Source organism: Tachyglossus aculeatus, chromosome 23, assembly GCF_015852505.1.
Source record: "Tachyglossus aculeatus isolate mTacAcu1 chromosome 23, mTacAcu1.pri, whole genome shotgun sequence".
Lineage (NCBI taxonomy): Eukaryota > Metazoa > Chordata > Mammalia > Monotremata > Tachyglossidae > Tachyglossus > Tachyglossus aculeatus.
In genome coordinates, this window is record NC_052088.1 from 6,066,163 (window position 1) to 6,090,508 (window position 24,346).

At 55.4% G+C, this 24,346-nt stretch overlaps 1 protein-coding gene across 2 annotated transcripts; it reads right to left on the minus strand.

Annotated features, from left to right (window-relative positions):
• Positions 1–19: 19 nt before the first annotated feature.
• Positions 20–21,459, minus strand: VTI1B (vesicle transport through interaction with t-SNAREs 1B). 2 transcript variants are annotated; one of them, XM_038765446.1, is made up of 6 exons: positions 20,771–21,459; positions 12,097–12,155; positions 11,006–11,197; positions 5,080–5,241; positions 1,525–1,586; positions 20–397 (listed from the first exon to the last, which is right to left on the minus strand). In XM_038765446.1, exons 1-6 carry the CDS (start codon positions 20,868–20,870, stop codon positions 301–303), a joined length of 672 nt encoding a protein of 223 aa, XP_038621374.1. In that variant the 5' UTR covers positions 20,871–21,459; the 3' UTR covers positions 20–300. The 2 variants fall into 2 exon arrangements, with proteins under 2 accessions (XP_038621374.1, XP_038621373.1); XM_038765445.1 differs by having other exon boundaries at positions 5,080–5,253; positions 20,771–21,457.
• Positions 21,460–24,346: the final 2,887 nt, after the last annotated feature.

Here is a 24,346-nt window from a genome sequence, read left to right on the forward strand (position 1 = left end):
TCTGGTGACGGACGATCGCTGAATTCTGTAAAGGGTTTTATTCGGTCCGTTGGGCATCTATCGGGGCAGGCTGTAAATTTCACCACGTGGCGGGTACAACATTCATTACCTTGGCATATTAAACCGGCGCCCTGGTGCTCCAGTCCGGGTCGGCCCCCGCCTCTCCGGAGCCACGGTCCGGCCGCGGTTGGGTCTCTGCGCTCCGGCCGGCGGCGGGAGGCGGGGAGGGAGGGAGGGAGGAGCCCCAGCTCGCCTCCTCCAGAGGAGACATCCAGCCATCCAGCGATCGATCCGGCGGCTTCAGTGCTTGCGGATGAACTTGTAATACACCAGGCCCCCCAGGATGGCCAGCTCCAGGAGGATGACCATGGAAAGCAGCAGCTTGTTCGTTGTGACTCTAGAAAGAGAGGAGGCGGTTTGGAAAGCTCTCCCTGTGTCCTGGCCTCGGGTTTATTTAGCCAAGAGACCCGGGCAAACGAGCGTCCCCTGACCCACACTGACCCGTCCGGAAAACCTTTACACTTCTTTTAAGTTTAGGAGAGTCAATCCCTTCGGACTACTTTTTTTTATGCTGTTCCTTCAGCTCTTACTAAGGGCCGGGCACTGTATAAGCACTAAGGTGGATCAATCAATCGTATTTATTGAGCGCTTACTGTGTGCAGAGCCTGTACTAAGCGCTTGGGAAGTACAAGTTGGCAACATACAGAGACGGTCCCTACCCAACAACGGGCTCCCAAGCCCGGGCTCGATCGACTGCCTCGTAGTCTTTAACCCCCATTTTAGAGGTGAGGGAACAGAAGCGCAGAAGCGAAGTGACTTACCCAAGGACACGCAGCGGACACGTGGTGGAACCGGGGTTACAGCCCAGGTCCTACTTTTGTCTCCTGTCTCCCCTAGTGTGGCTCAGTGGAAAGATCACAGGCTTGGGAGTCAGAGGTCGTGGGTTCTAATCCCGACTCTGACTTTGGGCAAGTCACTTCACTTCTCTGTGCCTCAGTTCCCTCATCTGTAAAATAGGGATGAAGACGGTGAGCCCCACGTGGGACAACCTGATCAATCGTATTTATTGAGCGCTTACTATGTGCAGAGCACTGTACTAAGCTGATTACCTTGTACCCCCCCCCGCCCCCAGTGCTTGGCACAAATACCATCATCGTTATTATTAGTGTTGGCTCTGTTTCCCATTAGGGCAACGATGGCAGACTTGGCAGGACAGGAAGTCTCCCACGGCAGGGCCTAGGGGGTCCTTCTAATTTATTCTCGCCCTTTTCGTGGGTTCTCACCGAGAAACCCTGCCGGCCCGGAAGGCCCCGGCTGCGGCGATCGTAGCATCGGTTCACCCGGCTCACCCGGCTGCGGCGGAGAAAGACCTTTTCTATTAGGGCCCGCACAACACCATTTTCAATCCAGCCGCCGGGCTCCGGGCTCTCCGGGAGAAAAGACCGGCCGGGCCAGGGGTGACGGCCGGAGGTCGGCGGGGCGAGGGCCGGGCTCGCTCTGAGGGGCGTCCGCCGAGAAACTCACCGTCTGGACATGGACCGCAGGATCTTCCGACTTCGGCTCAGGTTTTCGCTCGTGTTCACCAGCTGGGAAGAGACAGAGGCGTTACCCATTTTCCCCCGTCCTCTGTCAGACGCGCCGTCCACCCCTAACACCGCACCCGGGGAGGCAGATCAGACTCGGCCGGGGGAGCTGCCCGACAGCCAAGAGGACCCGAGCTCCAATCCTGATGCCAACTGTGTTTTTAAATGGCATTTGTTATGCGCTTACTCTGTGCCGGGCACTGGTCTAAGCGCTGAGGTAGACGGGAGTTAATTAGGTTGGACACACTCCCTGTCCTGCATAGGGCTCACAATCAATCAATCAATCGTATTTATTGAGTGCTTACTGTGTGCAGAGCACTGTACTAAGCGCTTAGCACCGCACTAAGCGCTTTAGTAGGAGGGAGAACAGGACAGCTGGGGCGGGAGAAGCGACTTGCCCAAGTTCACACAGCAAGCGACTGTGAGCTCCGAGTGGGACACGGATTGGGTCCAACTTGCATGGACCCCAACGCTTAGAGCCGTGTTTGACGCATAGTAAGCGCTTCCCAAGTCCCGTAAAAAAAAGGATTAATAGCAGCGTCTGATGAGCAGGGATCAGTTGGTGCTCATCAACATCATCCCTTCCCTCCTCTGGCAGAGGGGGAGGGTGGGTAGAAACCCCGATGTGAGAGCTCACTGGGTGCGGAGCCCCGTACTAAGCGCTCGGGAAAGCGCAACACAACAGCTGGGAGACGCAAGGAGCTGGCGTCTACGGGGGAGACGACTGACGTTAAAATAAATGACCGAACATCCTCTCTCCCTGGGAAGCAGCTGAGTAACCGCGAGCTCGGGTTTCACGAGCCAGATCTCTGACCCCTCTCAACTCAAGGAATGCTTGCAAAAACGTAACCCCTCGGGGTCGGCCCGGGGTTCGAGGACTCAGCGACGGGCTCGAAAGCGGCAGGATCGGGGGGCCGCCCGGTGCCCTGGGTCACCGCCTCCGGCCAGCTGGCCCGGCGCGGCCCTCTCGGAATGCGGGTCGCTTTCCGGGCAGCCTGACTAGGCCCTCCTGTCCTTGAGACGCTTGGCATCCGCCGCCCTCTCCTCATTCGCTCAGTCATATGTACTGAGCGCTTCCCGTGTGTGGAGCGCTGGACTAAGCGCTTCGAAAGTACAATCCGGCAACACACGGAGACAATCCCTACCCAACAACGGGCTCACGGTCTAGGAGGGAGCGGACGTTCGTGGCCCATAAGGGGATCGAACCCGCAACCTTGGGAGAAGCAGCGTGGCTCAGTGGGATAGGCCGGGCTTTGGAGTCAGAGGTCATGGGTTCAAATCCCGGCTCTGCCAGTTGTCAGCTGTGTGACTTTGGGCAAGTCACTTAACTTCTCTGGGCCTCAGTTCCCTCATCTGTAAAATGGGGGTGAAGACTGTGAGCCCCCTGTGGGACAACCTGATCACCTTGTAACCTCTCCAGCGCTTAGAACAGTGCTTTGCACATAGTAAGCACTTAATAAATACCATCATTATTATTATTATTATTACTAGCCCCGCGCTCTAGCCAACTGAGCTACCCGCTTCAGAGACCACTTTTTTTTTAATGGCATTTATTAAGCGCTTGCTATGTGCAAAGCACCATTCTAAGCATTGGGGAGGTTACAAGGTGATCAGGTTATCCCACGGGGGGCTCACAGTCTTCATCCCCATTTTACAGATGAGGGAACTGAGGCACAGAAAAGTCAAGTGACTTGCCCAAAGTCACACAGCTGACAGTTGGCGGAGCCGGGATTTGAACTCATGACCTCTGACTCCAAAGCCCGTGCCTTTTCCCCTGAGCCACGCTGCACTTGACCGCTGAGAACAGCTCTCCTCTCTCCCCACCCTGGTCCTCGAGCCAGGCATCCGCAGCCCGTTCCCAAGGCGGCCGCCGGCGGATCCGGTCCTATTCCCAGAGGTCGGGAGTTGGGGTGGGAAGGCAAGCTCCCTCCTCATTCCTCGACTTCCAGAGGGAACCGATCCAGCCTGTGGATCGTGAGCCTCATCTGAACCCCCCATAAACAAGTCACCGCCTTCCTCACGGCTTCCTCGGACCCCCAGCCGCGCGCGCCGCACATTTCTTTCACGACAGAAGACGCCGGGTCCCTAGGGATTCCCGTTACGGAGAAGGCCAGCTGTTGGGAAGTCGGAGGAGGAAATGGGATCCTCCGAGCTGAAACCCACCCTCCCCTTTCTTTTGGGTTCACTTGGGGCCCAAGGCTCCGTCGCGAGACGTGCTGTTCTGCTGCTATTCCCCATTTCTGTTTGAAAACTCCAGGGTGGAGGCGGAAGGCAAGAAATAGGAGGAACATCCTCCGTTCCCTCGTTTTTCCATATAGAGGGGTGGTAGACGCAAGGATGAGGCCGTGTGGCCTGGTGGGAGCGAGCCCGGGCCTGAGAGAGGGCGTGGATGCTGATCCTGGCTCTGCCAGCTGCTTGCTGTGTGACCCTGGGCAAGTTGCTTTACTCCTCTGTGCCCCGGTTCTCCCTCCTACTCGGTGAGCCCCACGCGGGACAGGGATTGGGTCCCACATAGTAGGGGCTTACCAAATACCATAAAAAAACCCCATGTACTCAGTCTCTTAAACTTGGTCTGGTGCCTCCTGCCCGGGGCACGCCTCCGTCAGAAGGACCCTTGCAGCTAATAAACCATCAGTGGGAGGGTGGACTGATCATCATCATCATCAATCATATTTATTGAGCGCTTACTGTGTGCAGAGCACTGTACTAAGTGCTCGGGAAGTCCAAGTTGGCAACATATAGAGACGGTCCCTACCCAACAGTGGGCTCCCAGTCTAAAAGACTGAAGTCTAGAAGGGTGGATTGATCACCAACCCTGCTTTCAATGGCGTAGTGGGCAGAACACGGGCCTGAGTCAGAAGGGCATGGGTTCTAATCCTGCCTCTGCCACCTGTCTGCTGTGGGATCTGGGGCAAGTCACCTCACTTCTCCGGGGCTCAGTTCCCTCACCTGTCAAATGCGGATCGAGACGGTGAACCCCGTGTGGGACGGGGACTCTGTCCACCCCTGTGCTTAGTAGAGTGCCTCGCACAGGGTGAGCGCTTAACCAATATCATAATTATTACTTAGGAGGCACTGCGGGCAATAAGCACCCTGGGCTCAAAATAGGCCCGCGACCAATGCCACCTTCAGAAGGGGAAAGCCCTGCACAAGAAGAGAGTAGCAGTGAGGCGGGCTCGGGGGCCGCCCGGCCTCCATCCTCCGCCGCCAAGGGAGGACGGGATGTGGCCGAAGCGCCGCCGCCGCCCATTCTGGGTCAATCAATCAATCAATCGTATTTATTGAGCGCTTACGGTGTGCAGAGCGCTGTACTAAGCGCTTGGGAAGGACAAGCTGGCAACATAGAGAGACGGTCCCTACCCAACGGTGGGCTCACAGTTGCAGGAGAAACCAGGCTCTGTGGGTCGGGCGGCTCCCGTGCGGTCCGCCCACGCTCTGGCGGGGGCACCCGTTGCCCGCCCGCCCGCCCGAGGTCACCCCGGCGGCCCCAACTCACCCTGCTCTTGGTGCGCTCCAGCTGGTCCCGCTGGTCCCCCAGCTCCTCAATGATGTCTGAGCCCACCTGGTCTGTCTCGGCGGCGATGCGGTGCGACCGTTCGATGCTCTGGCTGGCCCGGTTCAGGCTGTCCGTGCCCTGGAGGAGCAAGGCCCGCTGGGCCTGCAGGCGCGTCTGGCGGCGGCCGAGGAGGAGGAGGAGGAGGAAGAGGAGGAAGGAACACCGACAGACCGTCAGCCGGGCCCCGCGCTTGCTCTTCTCACCCCCGGCCCAAGCGGGCAAGGGCCCGGGAGCCAACGCAGAAAGCGGCGGAGGGGAGAAGAGGAGGAGAAGTGGGGCGTCTCCTCTAGTCGCTCTCCCTTTATCTAGGCACTCAATAATCAATCAATCAATCAATCGTATTTATTGAGCGCTTACTGCGCGCAGAGCACTGGACTAAGCGCTTGGGAAGTCCAAGTCGGCAACACATAGAGACGGTCCCTACCCAACAGCGGGCTCACAGTCTAGAAGGGGGAGACGGAGAACAAAACCAAACATACCAACAAAATAAAATAAATAGATATGTACAAGTGATAACCACTTCATTCATTCGATCGTATTTATTGAGCGCTTACTGCGTGCGGAGCACTGTACTGAGCGCTTGGGAAGTCCAAGTTGGCAACGTAATAGGGACGGTCCCCACCCAACAACGGGCTCACAGTCTAGAAATTGAGGAATGCTACTGGAAAAAATGGAACAGCCCAGGGAGAAGCGAGGGACGGCTTTCGAAATAATAATAATAATAATAATAATGATGGCATGTATTAAGGGCTCACTATGTGCAAAGCACTGTTCCAAGCGCTGGGGAGGCCACAAGGTGATCAGGCTGTCCCCCCGGGGGGCTCGCAGTCTTCATCCCCATTTTACAGATGAGGTCACTGAGGCCCAGAGAAGTGAAGTGACTTGCCCAAAGTCCCACAGCTGACAGCTGGCGGAGCCGGGATTTGAACCCCTGACCTCTGACTCCAAAGCCCAGGCTCTCACCACTGAGCCACGCTGCTTCTGGGGCTCACAGTCTTAACCCCCATTTTACAGGTGAGGTAACTGAGGCCCGGAGAGGTGAAGTGACTTGCCCAAAGTCACACAGCTGACCAGCGGCGGAGCCGGGATTAGAACCCACGACCTCTGTTTCTCAGAGTTCCCTCATCGATCAAATAGGGATTAAGACCTGTGGGACAGGGACTACATCCAACTTGATTAACTTGAATCTACTCCAGCGCTTAATACTGTGCCTGGCACATAGAAAGCGCTTAACAATTACCATTAAAAAAAAAAAAATAATGGTGCTTAGTAGGGTGTGCCGCACACGGAAAGCTCCCTTAAATCCCACGGATGGAGTTCATTCATTCAATCGTATTTATTGAGCGCTTACTGTGTGCAGAGCACTGTGCTAAGCGCTTGGGAATGCCATTATTACTACTATTATTAGAGGTCTCTCTGGCTCTCAGGCCCAGGCTCTAGCCGTTAGGCCCCACTGTGCCCTCTGGCTCAGTGTCGACAGCCCGGGGTTTGGGGTCAGAGGTCACGGGTTCAAATCCCGGCTCCGCCAACTGTCAGCTGTGTGGCTTTGGGCAAGTCACTTCACGGCGTGGCTCAGTGGAAAGAGCCCGGGCTTTGGAGTCAGAGGTCATGGGTTCAAATTCCGGCTCCGCCACTTGTCAGCTGTGTGACTTTGGGCAAATCGCTTAACTTCTCTGTGCCTCAGTTACCTCACCTGGAAAATGGGGATTAAGTCTGTGAGCCCCACGTGGGACGACTTGATTACCATGTCTCTTCCCCAGCGCTCAGAACAGTGCTTTGCACATAGTAAGCGCTTAATAAATGCCATCGTCATCATCATTCACTTCTCTGTGCCTCAGTTACCTCATCTAGAAAATGGGGGTGAAGACTGCGAGCCCCCTATGGGACAACCTGATCACCTTGTAAGCTCCCCAGCGCTTAGAACAGTGCTTTGCACATAGTAAGCACTTAATAAATGTCGCCATCATCATCATCATCATTCACTTCTCTGTGCCTCAGTTACCTCATCTAGAAAATGGGGATGAAGACTGCGAGCCCCACGTGGGACAACCTGATCACCTTGTAACCTCCCCAGCGCTTAGAACAGTGCTTGGCATATAGTAAGTGCTTAATAAATGCCATTATTATTATTATTATTATTATTATTATTATTATCATTACTAAGCGCCTGGGAGAGTACAACACAACAATAAACAGACACAGGCCCCTTAACCTCAGTGACCGCGCCTCTAATTCTTGCCCCTTCCCTTTATCTCCAGGAAGGCCAACACACAGAGAGGGTTTCCCCTACTCAGAAAAGGCCGTCCCATCCAGGGACCGCAGACCCTCCCCGCCTCAGCCCCGCCATTCCCGATGCTCCTCTGGGAACCCATCTCCTCCTGCACATTCCCAACTGAGGACTAACGTCGGCCTGGCCGGCAGCCCCGACTTCTGATCTGATTTTGCTTCCTCGGAGTTATTTAGAGATTTCCCAGGCCAAGACGCAACCAGAGGGAATCTTGTGGCCGAGGCCTCGATAAACTGAAAAGCTCCTCAGCTCTGAAGATTAAGAGTCCTATGTCAGTGGCTGCTGACTTGTCCCCCGGCTGAAGGGCCCTGCCCAAGCTGCCTCATTCATTCGTTCAATCGCATTTATCGAGCACCTACTGTGTGCAAGAGCGCTGTACTAAGCGCTAGGGAAAGTCCGCTACAACAATCAACGGTGGCGTTCCCTGCCCACCACGAGCTCACGGTCCCCAGGCTCAGGGGGTCCAGCCTGGGTCTGGCACGCCACCGTTCCAACTCGGACCCGCAGGCTCCGGTGAGCCGATGTCCGGGTCACCCGGCCGTGGCCGACATCTAAGTTTTCAAACTACCACCAGCTCGGCTCCTCCGGCAGCCCCGAGTTCAGATTTACACAGGGTGTCGAGGACAAAACTTTTTTTTGCCCCCCATTCTGCAGTGTGGCGTAGGGCAAGAGCCTGCCGTTGGGAGTCGGAGGACCCGGGTTCGAATCCCAGCTCCGCCACCTGCCTGCTGTGTGCTCTTGGGCAAGTCACTTACCTGCTCTGGGCCTCGGTTTCCTCATCTGTAAAATGGGGATTTAATATCTATCCTGAACCTATCAATACCTATCTTGTATCTACTCCCTCAGAGAAGCAGCGTGGCTCAGTGGAAAAGAGCCCGGGCTTTGGAGTCAGAGGTCATGGGTTCAAATCCCGGCTCCGCCACTTGTCAGCTGTGTGACTTCGGGCAAGTCACTTCACTTCTCTGGGCCTCAGTTCCCTCATCTGTAAAATGGGGATGAAGACTGTGAGCCCCATGGGGGACAACCTGATCACCTTATAACCTCCCCAGCGCTTAGAACAGTGCTTTGCACATAGTAAGCACTTCATAAATGCCATTATTATTATTATTATTATTATTATTATTATTATTATTACTCCGGTGCTTGGCATATAGTAAGTACTTGATACTACTACTAATAGGAATAAAAAAATAGGACAACCTACAGTTACAATGCAACCAAGTCATAGAAGCAGGACCGTCTAAACCTCTCAGCATACTTCCCGGCATCGGGTTCTCTCTCTCACAAGGGGAAAAAAGCCATCCGGGATTCTTCTCTTGGGCAGGCAGTGGCCCGGCGATGGAACCCATCAGAAACCAGCCGCAAGGCTCCCAGCCCGGCAAACACAAGACGCTTCGCCCCTTTTCCCTTGAAGCCGTAAGCAGCGGGCCACGAGGAGAGGCCTTTCTGCTGCTCTGCCAAGGCAACGCTATCCAGCCACCAAACGCCGAAGCGCCCGCTAAATCCTCTAATCCACCCGCCGGAGATCAGTCCAATTCCCACTTCACCCCTCCCGCCTTAAATCAATCAATCGTATTTATTGAGCGCTTACTGTGTGCAGAGCACTGTACTGTGCGTTTCTTAAATCCTCTGTTGGTCCCATCTTTCTGCAGTTTAGGGCCTTCCTTTCCAAGCACCTAGTACCAGGCTCCGCACAGACGAGGCGCTCAATCGATACTCCCGAGTCAAGCCGATGTCTTTACTCATTCAATCGTATTTATTGAGTGCTTACTGTGTGCAGAGCACTGGACTAAGCACTTGGGAAGGACAAGTCGGCAACAGACAGAGACGGTCCCCACCCAACAGCAGGCTCACAGTCTAGAAGGGGGAAACAGAAAACTAAACACGTAGACAGGTATCGTCAACCATCCTTCAAAAGCAAAGCGTGGGGTCCCAACCTAGATACAGGAGAGTCTCCCTTTCGGCGGGCAAAAAGGTCAAATTAGTTTTATCTGCTCTCTCTCGGGGCAAATTCGTTACCGTGTGAACTTGCGACCCGCCCGCGGTCTACCAGGGCCTCCAGATGATTAGGCTTTTCTCTTTTGGCACCGAGAGACTTTAACTACCGCCGACATATTCGTCTTTCCGAATTTCATCCCATCGGATTCCGAGCGGCTTTGCAAGCCGAGTTCCGGTTTAGGATGCTGTGAAATCCATGCCAGACCTCCGGGTTTCCCCGCCTGGGTAAACGGGTACAAAGACTGCTCCGGCTCGGCCGGCATTTGGAGATGAGCAATGGGCTAAAGACAGGACGCTTCCTGTGGGCATTCACTCATTCGACTGGATTTACTGAGCGCTTACTGTGCGCGCGGCAACGTACTAAGCGCTTGGGAAAGTACCGCCCAGCAAAGAACACCGGGCGAGGACAATTCAAGAGCTTCTGCAAGTCAGAGCCATCAGTAAACCCGGGCCAGGCTCGGCTGACGTGACCCCGGGCCCCGTCCCCTGGGCCGAAGCCCGGCATGTTGGCATTTCACAGGGGGCAGGGAGTTGTGGGAGGGAGAGTTTACGTATAAAGGGCAGAATTCCTGGAGCGTTAAAGTTGTCAGGGGGTTACGCTCTCCCCCCCCAGCCCACCCACGTGAGAGGGGGCGTGCGTACGTGTGTGTGGGAGGAATGCCCACTTTCCGAGGTGGGGCAGAGGAAGAGTCGGGGCCCAGAACGGAACCGGTGGCTCCACGTAACCGGCTGGGCCAATACAGAGCTCTGCACGCAACGGGTGCTTGATAAATGCGATGGATTAACACGCGGCAGTCTGCTTAGCTTTATCACCAAAAGGATGGCCCGCGCTCAGCAGCCCCCTGCCAGAATGGATGAGGAGGTCCCCCACGGTCCGGTGAGCCCCAGGACCTTCCACTCCTCCCGCTGACCTACACCGGGTTCCCCTGGATGCCGCGGCGCCATTCCGGACGCTCCGGGAAACCCGCGCTACAACAGGCGGGCCCCAACCGGCGCCACACGCCTGCCTACCATCCTTTCTGGCGAGAGTGTCACCCCGAGGGAAGAACATTCCCTAATCCCCACAAGTCCCCCCCGCGCCCCCCACCCCCGCTCCATCCAACAGGCTGCCAACGGCCGCTCCGGATGGATAAATTCAGGCTCCCTCAGGGCTGATTCTCCTGGGCAGGGACGGGCAGAAACCTCAAATCAATTTCCGTCGGTCACTGGATTAGCGCCACATCCTTTGGCTAATAACCTGTTGTACCTTTGGGGCATCAGAAGGACACCCCCGTTTTTTTTTTTTTTAAAAAAAACAGTATTTCCCGATGTGCCAGACACCGTACCAGGCGCAAGAGTCGATCCAAGCTAATCGGGTCGGGCAGAGTCCCTATCATCCCCCATGGGGCTCACTGTCTTCATCCCCATTTGACAGATGAGGGAACTGAGGCCCAGAGGGGTGAAGAGAACTGCCTCAGGTCACCCAGCAGCCAAGCGGCGGAGCAGGGACGAGAACCCGGGTCCTCCCGATTCCCAGGCCCGGGCTCCATCCGCGACGCCGGCCCCTGCCGTGCCCAGGAAGTCCGAGTGGCGCCCACTCACCGCCTGCTCGTTTTCCAGCGCGTAGTCCCCGTACTTGGCGTCTCGCCGGGCCCCGGGCCCGGAGACCGGAGGCGCGCTCCTCATCTCCCGCTGGAGTTTGGCCAGGTCCTTCTTGTAGGCCCGCAGCTTGGTCATCATGGAGTTGCGGAAGGCCAGCGGGGCGCCGCGCAGCTCCTCCTCCATCTCCGCCAGCTGCCGAGGACGGGGAGGGGGTGAAGGACCTGGACCGCTCCCGCTCTTCCCCACCGGAGCGGGGACCCCCCGCCCCCCAAAGGGAAGAAAACGGAAACGCTCCTCGGATTCCAGGCCAGCCGGTGGCTGGCCTCGGATGCCGGCCCCGGGAAGGGACCGCAGCCCCTTCTCCCGCTTGAAAGGAAGCAGGGTGGGGTCCGGGCCGGAGCCCCAGGGGCCGATTCGGCCCGAGAGCCGGCCACAGCGCCTGTGCCCGCTTAAGCCACGGGCGAGAGCAACAAATCCTCCCTCTCTCTCGCCCACCCGCCCGGCTCGGCTCCTGAGGACACAAGACAAGTCCCGAAGGCAGGACCGGCCTGCCATTGGGAAGCCGATTTCCGGTAACCACACGGTACGGGCTCGTCCTTCGGGGGAGGGAAGCGGCGTGGCTCAGCAGAAAGAGCCCGGGCTTGGCAGTCAGAGATCGTGGGTTCGAATCCCAGCTCTGCCACTTGTCAGCCGGGTGACTTTGGGCAAGGCGTTTCACTTCTCTGGGCCTCAGTGACCTCATCTGAAAAATGGGGATTAAGACTGTGGGCTCCACATGACACAACCCATTTATCCCAGCATTTAGAACACGCTTGGCACATAGTAAGCGCTTAATACCATTATTATTATCATTCTTATTATTTGGGGTCTGAGGGCAAGGGCGGGCACGCTATTCACGAGCCCCGGTGAGCGCTGACCACTCCCCCAGCCCTCTCCCTATCTGCGTCTCTGGCCCCGGTCTCTAGGAAAGATGCTAACGCGGGAAAGCTTGTGGTCGGCCTGGTCAAGGGACTCATCCTGGCTCTGGGGCAGGGGAGGGGGCGGATGTCCCTGCTGATCCTGGGCCCGCCCTCTCGCTCGCTCTCACTCACCGTTTCATTTGCTTCCTGCTGCTTCTCGTCAAAGTCTCTGATGAGCTTCTTCCTCTCTTCTGGAAGGGAAAGACAGCGGCAGGCGTGATTCGTGTGGGAAAAGGCAAGGCCTACAGTGGCTGATGGATCCCGGCGTTCAGAAAGTCGTCCTCGATACCTCATCCCAAAAAACCCAACTTCATGGACACCCACCAACCCTCCCTGTCTCCGCCTACATAGACACACACAAAATCTGCACTCCCTGCAGGATCAACACCCTCCAACCTCTCCCAGCAGACCTCAGGATCCACCCATTTCACCTCCCTCCGCATCTTTCTATAAACTAGGGCTGGATCTGTCAAGGTACGGATGGGGAGAGGACCAGCAAAGCCATCAGGGTCGTTAGGTGGGGTAACCGGCAATCTTTTCTGCTTTGGATTCTGTCTCACTCAAGTCATTCGTTCACTCATTCAATCGTATTTATGGAGTGCTTACTGTGTGCAGAGTGCCGTACTAAGTGCTTGGGAAGTACAATTCAGCAAAAAGAGACAATCCCTCCCCACTACAGTCTAGACGGGGGGAGACGGACATCAAAACAAGTAAGCAGGCATCAATATAAATAAATAGAATTGTAGATGAATGCACATATGCCTAAGTGCTGTGGGGAGGAGAGAGCAAAGGGACCGAGTCGAGATGATGTGGAAGGGAGGGGGAGCTCAGTCTGGGAAGACCTCTTGGAGGAGGTGAGCCTTCAGTAGGGCTCTGAAGGGGATGGGGAAGAGTGACTGTTTGGCGGATGTGAGAAGGGAGGGTGCAGGCTGGGCTAGAGAAGGAGAGAAGGGAGGTGAGGTAGGAGGGGGCGAGGGGATGGACAGCCTTGAAGCCGAGAGTGAAGATTTTAAATCCCGGTGGCCACGTTAGAAATCCCTATTTCCCCAGCTTAGAATTCCATATCCACCCCCTGCTACTTCTGTTCGACCTGTGCAGCGTTCCACCCCCAGCTCAAGCTGAATCCATGGCTTCCCAACTTTCAGTTGCAAAGTGCCACAAGCACACAAAATGATCATTTCCCTGGTTTAGGTTGTTAATAACAACAACAACAACAATAATAATAATAACGATAATAACGTTATTTGTTCCAGGCTTACTACGTGCCAAGCGCTGTTCTAAGCGCTGGGGTGGATACAAGCAAATCAGGTTGGAAACTATCCCTGGCCCACATGGGGCTCACAGTCTTAATCCCCATTTTGCAGATGAGGTAACTGAGGCCCAGAGAAGTAAACTGACTTGCCTGAGGTCGCAGAGCAGACAATAACAATAATAATAATAACGATGGCATTTATTAAGCGCTTACTATGTGCAAAGCACTGTTCTAAGCACTGGGAAGGTTACAAGGTGATCAGGTTGTCCCATGGTGGGCTCAGTCTTAATCCCCATTTTACAGACGAGGGAACTGAGGCCCAGAGAAGTTAAGCGACTTGCCCAAAGTCACACAGCTGACAACTGGTGGAGCCGGGATTTGAACCCCAGACCTCTGACTCCAAAGCCCGGGCTCTTTCCACTGAGCCACGCTGCTTCCCAAGTGGCGGAGCCGGGATTAGAACCCAGATCCTCCTGAGACTCAGACCTGCGCTCTATCCGCTAGGCCACGTTGCTTCTCCACAAAGACAAATACTCTTCTCTTTGATGCAGAGGATGTTTTTCGCCACCACGGGTTGCGGTTTTTATCCCGGCCGGACTCCGCCAAAGCAGGCTAGGGATCCGTTTTGGGAGTCCGGCTCCTCCAGCGGGGTCAGGGCGGGCCCACCCGGAGTGACCCCGGCAGAGGGGTCCGGCGGAGCACTCCCTCTACAGCCGGGATTCTCCGAGCGGCAGGTGGCGGGGCGGGATATTGGTTTTCCAGGCCGCTGCCAGAGGAGGCTGGGAATGCAAGATCCGGGCGGGCAGGGCTCAAACGTCACTCACGGGCGGAAAAAACAGGTAGCGGGTTACACGGGGTTGCTCAAAGAGAAGCTTTCATTCCGTCCCGGGCCCCTGGGGTGACAGGGAAGAGCCAGGAGTTTGAGGGACTGTGGGCAAGCTAAGGCGAGAGAGATTTGTCACCTCCCAGGAGGTGGAGAGGCATGGAAATGTATTTACGGCATTCGGGTTTGAAGGAGAACAACTTGTACCCGCTGAGGATGAAGGTAAACAACTAGTCTAAGCCGCTCAAAGAAATCAGCGGGCCTCCCCCGCTGCGGGGGGCCATTTCAGATCTATTCTATTTATTTTATTTTGTTAGTGGGTTTGGTTTTGTTCTCTGTCTCCCCCTTCTAGACTGTGAGCCCGCTGTTGGGTAGGGACTGTCTCTATGTGTTGCCGACTTGTACTTCCCAAGCGCTTAGTACGGTGCTCTGCACTCAGTGAGCGCTCAATAAATACGATTGATTGATTGATTGATTTCAAAGCGGCGGTGGCGACGAGGGCCCGCGTGTTCTGGAGAAGGGGCTCCCTCGGCCGGCCGACCCCCCCGCCGCTCCCATACGCCCGAAGGACAGAAAGGACCTGGCTTCTAATCCCGGCTCTGCCACCTGCCTACTGGGTGACCCTGGGTAAGTCGCATCTCGTCTCTCTGCCTCAGTTTCCGCATCTGTAAACTGGGGATACACCACCTATTCCCCCTCCTACTAAGAGGACAGGGACTGTGTCTGACCCCGATTATCTTCCATGGTGCGGTGGCTACAGCAAGGGCCTGGGGGCCAGAAGGTCGTGGGATTTCATCCCGGCTCTGCCCCTTGTCTGCTGTGTGACCTTGGGCAAGTCGCTTGATTCCCCTGGGCCTCGGTTCCCTCGTCTGTCAAACGGGGATGGAGACGGTGACAGTGTCCAACCCAATTTGCTTGTAACCACCTCAGCGCTCAGTACAGTGCCTGGTGCATAGTAAGCGCTTAACAAACACCATCATTATTCTAAGTATTTAACAAACACCACAAGTAATAATAATCATGATGATGGCATTTGTTCAGCGCTTACTATGTGCAAAGCACCGTTCTAAGCGCTGGGGAGGTTACAAGGTGATCAAGCTGTCCCCCGTGGGGCTCGCAGTCTTAATCCCCCATTTTACAGATGAGGGAGCTGAGGCCCAGAGAAGTGAAGCGACTTGCCCCGAGTCACACGGCTGGCAATTGGCGGAGCGGAGATTAGAACCCACGACCTCTGACTCCAAAGCCCGGGCTCTTTCCACGGATCGGAGCTGCTTCTCTATTACTCTTTCCCTCTTTCTCAGTCTCCCAGCTGCCCGGAGCCACTCACTAGGAGACCAACTACCCATTAAACCAGTTCTGGCCGTTGATTCACAGATTCCACCAGGACGGCTCAGGCCGGTATGCCACAATGGGCCCTCTCTCCCTGGAATTCAATTCAGTCGTACTTACTGGGTGCAAAGCACTGTACTAAGCACTTGGCAGAGCACACTACAGCAATAAATGGACCCATCCATTCCCTGCTCACAACGAGCTTGCGGTCCAGAGGGGGAGACAGACGACAATATGACTAAAGACAGAGAAGCAGCACGGCTTTAGTGGAAAGAGCCCGGGGTTGGGAGTCGGAGGTCGTGGATTCTAATCCCGGCTCCTCCACTTATCGGCTGTGTGACTTTGGGCAAGTCACTTCGCTTCTCTGGGCCTCAGTTCCCTCACCTAGAAAATGGGGATGAGGACTGTGAGCCCCACGCGGGACAACCTGATAACGTTGTATCTATCCCAGTGCTTAGAACAGTGCCTGGCACATAGTAAGTGCTTAACAAATACCATCGTTACCATTATTATTAAATAAATGAATAAATAAATGGCAGTTATGGACACAAGTGCCGTGGGGGTAGGGGTGGGGATGGATAAAGGGAGGAAGTCAGGGCGACTGTCTCTCGCTTCTAGACTGTGAGCCCACTGTTGGGTAGGGACCGCCTCTATATGTTGCCGATTTGTACTTCCCAAGAACTTAGGACAGTGCTCTGCACACAGTAAGCGCTCAATAAATACGATTGATGATGATGATGAAGATGATGTTGCCAATTTGTACTTCCCAAGCACTTAGGACAGTGCTCTGCACACAGTAAGTGCTCAATAAATACGATTGAAAGAAAGAAAAAGTGAGAGAAGAGGAAAAGGGGGCTTAGTCAGGGAAGGCCTCCTGGAGGAGATGTGCACAGAGCTGGAAGTGGTTAACCACACAGGGTCAGGTGTTCATTCATTCGATCGTATTTATTGAGCACTTACTGTGTGCAGAGCACTGTACTAAGCGCTTGGGAAGTACAAGTTGTCAACATATAGAGAAGGTCCCTACCCAACAGTGGGCTCACAGTCTAGAAGGGGGAGACAGAGAAAAAAACCATAGTAACAAAATAAAATAAGTAGAATGAATATGTACAAGTAAAATAGAGTAATAAATCCGTACAAACATATATCCATATATACAGGTGCTGTGAGGAAGGGAAGGAGGTAAGGTGAGGGGGGGATGGAGGGGGGAGGAGGGGGAGAGGAAGGAGGGGGCTCAGTGTGGGAAGGCCTCCTGGTGTCTGCCTGCGGGCAATCGGGTGCCTCTCACCATCCCGGACGGGGGGCACTGGGGGCCCTTTAACGTTGGCTCGGTCGGTCAGTCAGTCTGCCCTTAATCGGTGGCCCGGGCAGCTGCAATTCACTGCTTCCACTGCCCCCGTGCACTACAAGGCCGAAGCTGCCGCTTCCGAGAGCCAGGTCCTTTCCTTCCACCAGATTTAGCGAGCGCTTACTGTGTGCACAGCACTGTACTAATACTACTACTAATAATGGTGGTATTTGTTAAGCGCTTACTCTGTGCAAAGCACTGTTCTAAGCGCTGGGGGGATACAAGGTGATCAGGCTGCCCCACGGGGTGCTCACAGTCTTCACCCCCATTTTACAGATGAGGGGACTGAGGCCCAGAGAAGTGAAGTGACTTGCCCAGTCACACAGCTAATTGGCAGAGCCGGGATTTGAACCCATGACCTCTGACTCCAAAGCCCGGGCTCTTTCCACTGAGCCAGGCTGCTTCTGTAAGGTGCGCTTAGGAGAGCACAATACAACAGTAAACAGACACATTCCCTACCCACAACGACCTTACCGTCTAGATCGGAGGAAACGGACGTTATTAGAAATAACCAGCCTGGGTCTCATCGAGAAAACACGACCTGCCTGCAGATTTGCCCGCAAAGTATCGAGGCCCTGGTGGCAAGGGGTCGAAAAAAAGTCCCCAGAGTAGAAAATATGATCAAATATAACGATGAGACACTATCACAGCAAAGCCTGTTTGTCATCTGGTTTAAACAGATGACAGCAAAGCCTGTTTGTCATCTGGTTTAAACAGATGACAAACAAGAGAAGCAGCGTGGCTCAATGGAAAGAGCACGGGCTTTGGGGTCATAGGTCACGGGTTCAAATGCCGGCTCTGCCAACTGCAAGCTGTGTGACTTTGGGCAAGTCACTTCCCTGTGCCTCAGTTACCTCATCTGTAAAATGGGGATTAAGACTGTGAGCACCCCGTGGGACAACCTGAACATCTTGTAACCTCCCCAGCGCTTAGATCAGTGCTTTGCACATAGTGAGCGCTTAATAAATGCCATCATTTTTATCATTAAACAAACAAAAAAAAGCCCGCGTTGCGGTGTTTCCTCTTTCAGCTTGTCTCCCGATGTCTTTGCCGGGGTCCAGACGGGTCACAGCGGAGAAGCCATTTGGGAGAAGTGAAAATAGCCTGTTGCTTGCCAGCCGGAGAAACGGCAGAAATCACTCGGTCGTGTCTCTTGAGCGCTTCCTGTGTGCCGCGCACTGGCCTAAGCGCTTGGGAAACTTGTACTTCCCAAGCGCTTAGTCCAGTGTTCTGCATAGAGTAAGCGCTCAAGAAATACGATTGAATGAATGAATGAATGAATGAATGAAAGAGTGATATAGCAATAAGGAGTGACCATATCCCTGGCTCCAGCAAGGTCCAGTGAAACCCCTGGGCGGGTCCGGAGCAGAGGGAGGCAGCGCAGGGGCAGAATAATAATAATAACGGCATTTATTAAGCGCTTACTATGTGCAAAGCACTGTTCTAAGCGCTGGGGAAGTTACAAGGTGATCAGGTTGTCCCACTGGGGGCTCACAATCTTAATCCCCATTTTGCACCAGACTGAGCCCCCTCCTTCCTCTTCCCCTCCTCACCCCCCACCCCGCCTTACCCCCTTCCCCTCCCCACAACACCTGTATATACGTTTGTACAGATTTATTATTCTACTTATTTTACTTGTACATATTTACTCTTCTATTTATTTTACTTTGTTAATATGTTTTGTTGTGTTGTCCGTCTCCCCCTTCTAGACTGTGAGCCCGCTGTTGGGTAGGGGCCGTCTCTCTACGTTGCCGACTTGTACTTCCCAAGCGCTTAGTACAGTGCTCTGCACACAGTAAGCGCTCAATAAATACGATTGAATGAATGACTGACTCCAAAGCCCGTGCTTTTTCTTTCCACTGAACCACGCTACTTCTCTAAGGCCCTTGGCTCCTCACAGCATGTTCCCACGGCCCTTGTCCGACTTCCCGGGCGCTCAGTCCAGCGCTCTGCACACAGTAAGCGCTCAATAAATACGATTGAATGAATGAATAAATACGAATGAATAAATGAATGGCTGAGTTCAAAGCCCGTGGTTTTTCTTTCCACTGAGCGACGCTGCCTCTGAAAGGCCCTTGGCTCCTCGCGGCACCTTCCCACGGCCCTTCTACGACTTCCCTGAGCCCCTAGTCCAGTGCTCTGCGCACAGTAAGAGCTCAATAAATACGATTGAATGAATGAATGACTGAGTCCAAAGCCCGTGCTCTTTCTTTCCACTGAGGCACGCTGCTTCCCAAGCGCTTAGTCCAGTGCTCTGCGCACAGTAAGCCCTCAATAAATACGACTGAATGAATGAATGACAGTCCAAAGCCCGTGCTCTTTCTTTCCACTGAGGCACGCTGCTTCCCAAGTGTTTAGTACAGTGCTCTGCACATAGTAAGTGCTCAATAAATACGACTGATGATGATGATGATGATGTAAGGCCCTTGGCTCCTCGCGGCACGTTCCCACGGGCCTTCTACGACTTCCCGAGCGCCTAGTCCAGTGCTCTGCGCACAGTAAGCGCTCAATAAATACGATTGAACGAATGAATAAATACGAATGAATGAATGAGTTCAAAGCCCGTGGTTTTTCTTTCCACTGAGGCCCGCTGCCTCTGTAAGGCCCTTGGCTCCTCGCGGTACGTTCCCACGGCCCTTCTACGACTTCCCGAGCGCTCAGTCCAACGCTCTGCACACAGTAGGCACTCAATAAACACGACTGAATGAATGAATGACTGAGTCCAAAGCCCGTGCTCTTTCTTTCCACTGAGGCACGTTGCCTCCCTACAGCCCTCGGCTCCTCGCGGCACCTTCCCACGGCCCTTCTACGACTTCCCGAGCGCTTAGCCCAGTGATCTGCGCACAGTAAGCGCTCAATAAATATGATTGAATGAATGCATACGATTGAACGAATGAATGAATGACTCCAAAGCCCGTGGTTTTTCTTTCCACTGAGCGACGCTTCCCCTGTAAGGCCCTTGGCTCCTCGCGGCACCTTCCCACAGCCCTTGTACGACTTCCCGCGCGCCTAGCCCAGTGCTCTGCACACCGTAAGCGCTCAATAAATACGATTGAATGAATGAATACGACTGAATGAATGAATACGACTGAACGAATGAATGCATAAATGAATGACTCCAAAGCCCGTGGTTTTTCTTTCCACCGAGGCCCGCTGCCCCTGTAAGGCCCTGGCTCCTCGCGGCACCTTCCCACGGCCCTTCCACGACTTCCCGCGCGCTCAGCCCAGCGCTCTGCGCACAGTAAGCGCTCAATAAATACGACTGAATGAATGAATACGACTGAACGAATGAATGAATAAATGAATGACTCCAAAGCCCGTGGTTTTTCTTTCCACCGAGGCCCGCTGCCCCTGTAAGGCCCCTGGCTCCTCGCGGCACCTTCCCACGGCCCTTCCACGACTTCCCGCGCGCTTAGCCCAGTGCTGTGCGCACAGTAAGCGCTCAATAAATACGACTGAATGAATGAATACGATTGAACGAATGAATGAATGACTAAATGACTTCCTCCAAAGCCCGTGGTTTTTCTTTCCACCGAGGCCCGCTGCCTCTGTAAGGCCCTTGGCTCCTCGCGGCACCTTCCCACGGCCCTTCTACGACTTCCCGAGCGCTCAGCCCAGCGCTCTGCGCACAGTAAGCGCTCAATAAATGCGATTGAATGAATGAATACGATTGAATGAGTGAATGACTGACTTCCTCCAAAGCCCGTGGTTTTTCTTCCCACTGAGCCACGCTGCTTCCCTAGGGCCCCTGGCTCCTCGCGGCACCTTCCCACGGCCCTTCTACGACTTCCCAAGCGCTCGGCGCACAGTGAGCGCTCGATAAATCATCATCAGTCGTATTTATTGAGCGCTTACTGTGTACTAAGCGCTTGGGAGGTCCAAGTCGGCAACCTATAGAGACGGTCCCTACCCAACAGTGGGCTCACGGTCTAAAAGGGGGAGACGGAGGGCAAAAGCAAACAGACTAACAAAATAAAATAAATAAATGCGACCGAGCGGTTGAGTAGGCCCCCCCCCGCGGCCCTTGTGTCCGCCCCCTCCGTTTCCCCCTGACCTCCTCCGGCGCAGGCGAGCATCCGTGCGGGGGCCCGGCGCAGCTCGTCGTGCAGCCCGCGGAAGATGTCGTGCAGCTTCTCCACCGGCTCCGACGACATGGCGCCGCCCGCACCGGCCGGGGGGGACGGGGGACGGCGACCCCCACCACCACGATGGAGGAGGGAGGAGGAGGACGATGGACGACGGCCGACGGAGGGCGGTCGGAGCCCCTCCCGGGATCAGGTCGGGCGCCGGGCGGGGAGCCCCCCCGGGCCGCCCAACACCGGGCCCATGGCTCGCCCAACCCCGCACCTCCTGCTGCAACCGTTGCAATTGCCTGCGCCTTCCTAAGCCTGCTGCAATTGCCTGCGCCTTCCCGCAGCTACTGCAACGGCCTGCAGCAGGCCCCGAAGCTCCCTGCAGCTGCTGCAACGGCCTGCGAGGCCCTGCACCTTCCTGCGGCGGCTGCGCCTGCTGCAGCTTCCTGCAACTTCCTGCTGCTCCTGCAACCGCCCTCAGGCCCTGCAACTTCCTGCTGCTACCGCAACTGCCTGCAGGCCCTGGGCGTTCCCGCGGCGGCTACCGCCGCTTCCGGCCGGTCCCGACCCCAATCCCGATCCCAATCCCGACCGGGGGGCCTCCCTCCCCGGGAAAAGGAGCGGGAAAAGGCGCGGGGAGACGCCAGGCCGCCGCCGCCTGCTCCTCCTCCTCCTCCCTCTTCTCCTCAGGCCGCCGAGGCCGGAAACGCGCTGCCTGCCGGGAGTTGTAGTCCGGCCGAGGGCGGGGCGGACGGCGCCGGCGCCGGGACTCCTCACGCCACGGAGAGTGGGAGTGCGCGTGCGCGCTGCCGCGCTGCCTGCCGGGAGGCGTAGTCCGGCCGAGGGCGGGGTGGAAGGCGCAGGCGCCGGGATTCCTCCTCACGCCATGGGGAGTGGGAGTGCGCGTGCGCGCCGCCGCGCTGCCTGCCGGGTGTTGCAGTCCGGCCGGGGCGGACGGCGCGGCGCGGGTTCTCCTCACGCCACGGAGAGTGGGAGCGCGCGTGCGCGCCGTCGCGCTGCCTGCCGGGAGGCGTAGTCCGGCCGAGGGAGGGGCGGACGGCGCAGGCACCGGGACTCCTCACGCCGCGGAGAGTGGGAGCGCGCGTGCGCGCCGCCGCGCTGCCTGCCGGGAGGCGTAGTCCGGCCGAGGGAGGGGCGGACGGCGCAGGCGCCGGGACTCCGCTTCAGGACACGGAAAGTGGGAGTGCGCTTGCGCGCCGCCGCGCTGCCTGCCGGGTGTTGCAGTCCGGCCGGGGGCGGGGCGGACGGCGCAGGCGCCGGGACTCCTCACGCCACGGAGAGTGGGAGTGCGAGTGCGCGTGCGCGCCGCCGCGCTGCCTGCCGGGAGTTGCAGTCCCAACGGCCCCCCCCCAAGGAGGTGGGGCAGAGGGTCACACGATCATTCATTCATTCGTCTTTATTGAGCACTCACTGTGTGCAGAGCACTGTACTGAGCGCTTGGGAAGTACAAGTCGGCAACAGATAGAGACGGTTCCTCCCCAGCAGCGGGCTCACAGTCTAGATGGGGAAGACAGACGACAAAACAAAACAGTCAGTCAAAGCGCATTCATCTAGGGCTTACTCTGTGCACAGCACTGTACTAAACGCTTGGGAGAGCACACTACAATAATGATGGTGTTTGTTAAGCGCTTTCGCTGTGCCAGGCACTGTTCATTCATTCAATCCTATTTATTCAGCGCTCACTGTGTGCAGAGCACTGTACTAAGTACTAATGATGATAATAACAATGATAATAATGGTATTTGTTAAGCACTTACTATGTGCCAAGCACTGTTCTAAGCGCTGGGGGAGACACGAGGTAATCAAGTTGTCCCACGTGGGGCTCACAGTCTTCATCCCCATTTCACAGATGAGGGAACTGAGGCCCGGAGAAGTGGATTGCCCAAATTCACACAGCAGGCTAGGGGCGGAGCCGGGATTAGAACCCAGGACATTTATTTATTTGTACATATTTATTCTATTTATTTTGTTAATGTTTTGTTCTCTGTGTCCCCCTTCTAGACTGTGAGCCCACTGTTGGGTAGGGACCGTCTCTATATGTTGCCAACTTGTACTTCCCAAGCGCTTAGTACAGAGCTCTGCACACAGTAAGCGCTCAATAAATACGACTGAATGAATGGCTCCAAGGCCTGGGCTCTTCCCACTGAGCCACGCTGCTTCACAAGCAGCTTCAGCTCGGATGCAGCCCCTGTCCCACGTGGGGCTCACAGTCTTCTTCCCCATTTGACGGATGAGGGAACTGAGGCCCAGAGAAGTGAAGTGGCTCGCCCAAGGTCACACAGCAGACAAGCGGAGGAGCCGGGAACGGGAGCCGTGACCTTCGCGTGCCCTGCCCGCAAGGAGTTTAGAGAGGGAGACAGACATTAACATCATCAATAAAATTAGTCGGTCTAACCGTATTTACCGAGTACTTACTGTGTGCAGGGCACTGTACTAAGCGCTTGGGAGAGGACAATCTAACAACAGAACAGGCACATTCCCTGACCACGAGTTTATAGTCTAGAGAGGGAGACAGGCATGGACAGAAATAGAATTAGTCAGTCAGAGTGTATTTACTGAGCGCTTATTGTGTGCGGAGCACAGTACTACGCGCTTGGGAGAGTACAATGTAACAATAGAACAGACACATTCCCAGCCCACAACGAGTTAACAGTTTAGAGGGGGAGACGGACATTAATAGAAATAAATAAATGAGGGGATATGTAGATAAGTGGTGTGGGGAAGTCAGGGAGACGCAGAAGGGAGCGGGAGAAGAGGGAAGGAGGGCTCAGTCAGGGAAGGCCTCCTGGAGGAGGTGTGGCTTTAATCATCTTTTGAGAGCGGGGGTCTGGCATATATGGATGGGGAGGGGGTTCCAGGCCGGGGGGAACGGATGCGGGAAAGGGATCGGCTGTGAGACAGACGAGATTGGGGCCCGGTGAGTGAGCTGGCACTACAGGAGTGGGCAGGCTGGGCTGGAGCGGATGAGTGAGGTGAGGTACGGTGGAGACAGCTAATCGCAGTGGCACTGTACTAAGCGCTGGGGTAGATGCCAAGATGATCAGGTCAATCAATCAATCAATCGCATTTATTGAGCGCTTACAGTGGACTGTGAGCCCACTGTTGGGTAGGGACTGTCTCTATACGTTGCCAACTTGTACTTCCCAAGCGCTTAGTACGGTGCTCTGCACACAGTAAGTGCTCAATAAATACGATTGATGATGATGATGATGAAGTCCAAGTTGGCAACATATAGAGACGGTCCCTACCCAACAGTGGGCTTACAGTCTAGAAGACTAGAAGTCTAGAAGGTCCCCCCTGGGGCTCAGAGTCTAAGAGCAGGAATAGCAGGTACTGCATCCCCCTTCTGCAGTTGCGGGAACTGAGGCCCAGAGAATCAATCAATCAATCAATCAATCGTATTTATTGAGCGCTTACTGTGTGCAGAGCACTGGACTCAGCGCTTGGGAAGTACAAGTTGGCAACATATAGAGGCAGTCCCTACCCAACAGTGGGCTCACAGAGGTGACGTGACTTGCCTAGGGTCACGCGGCAGG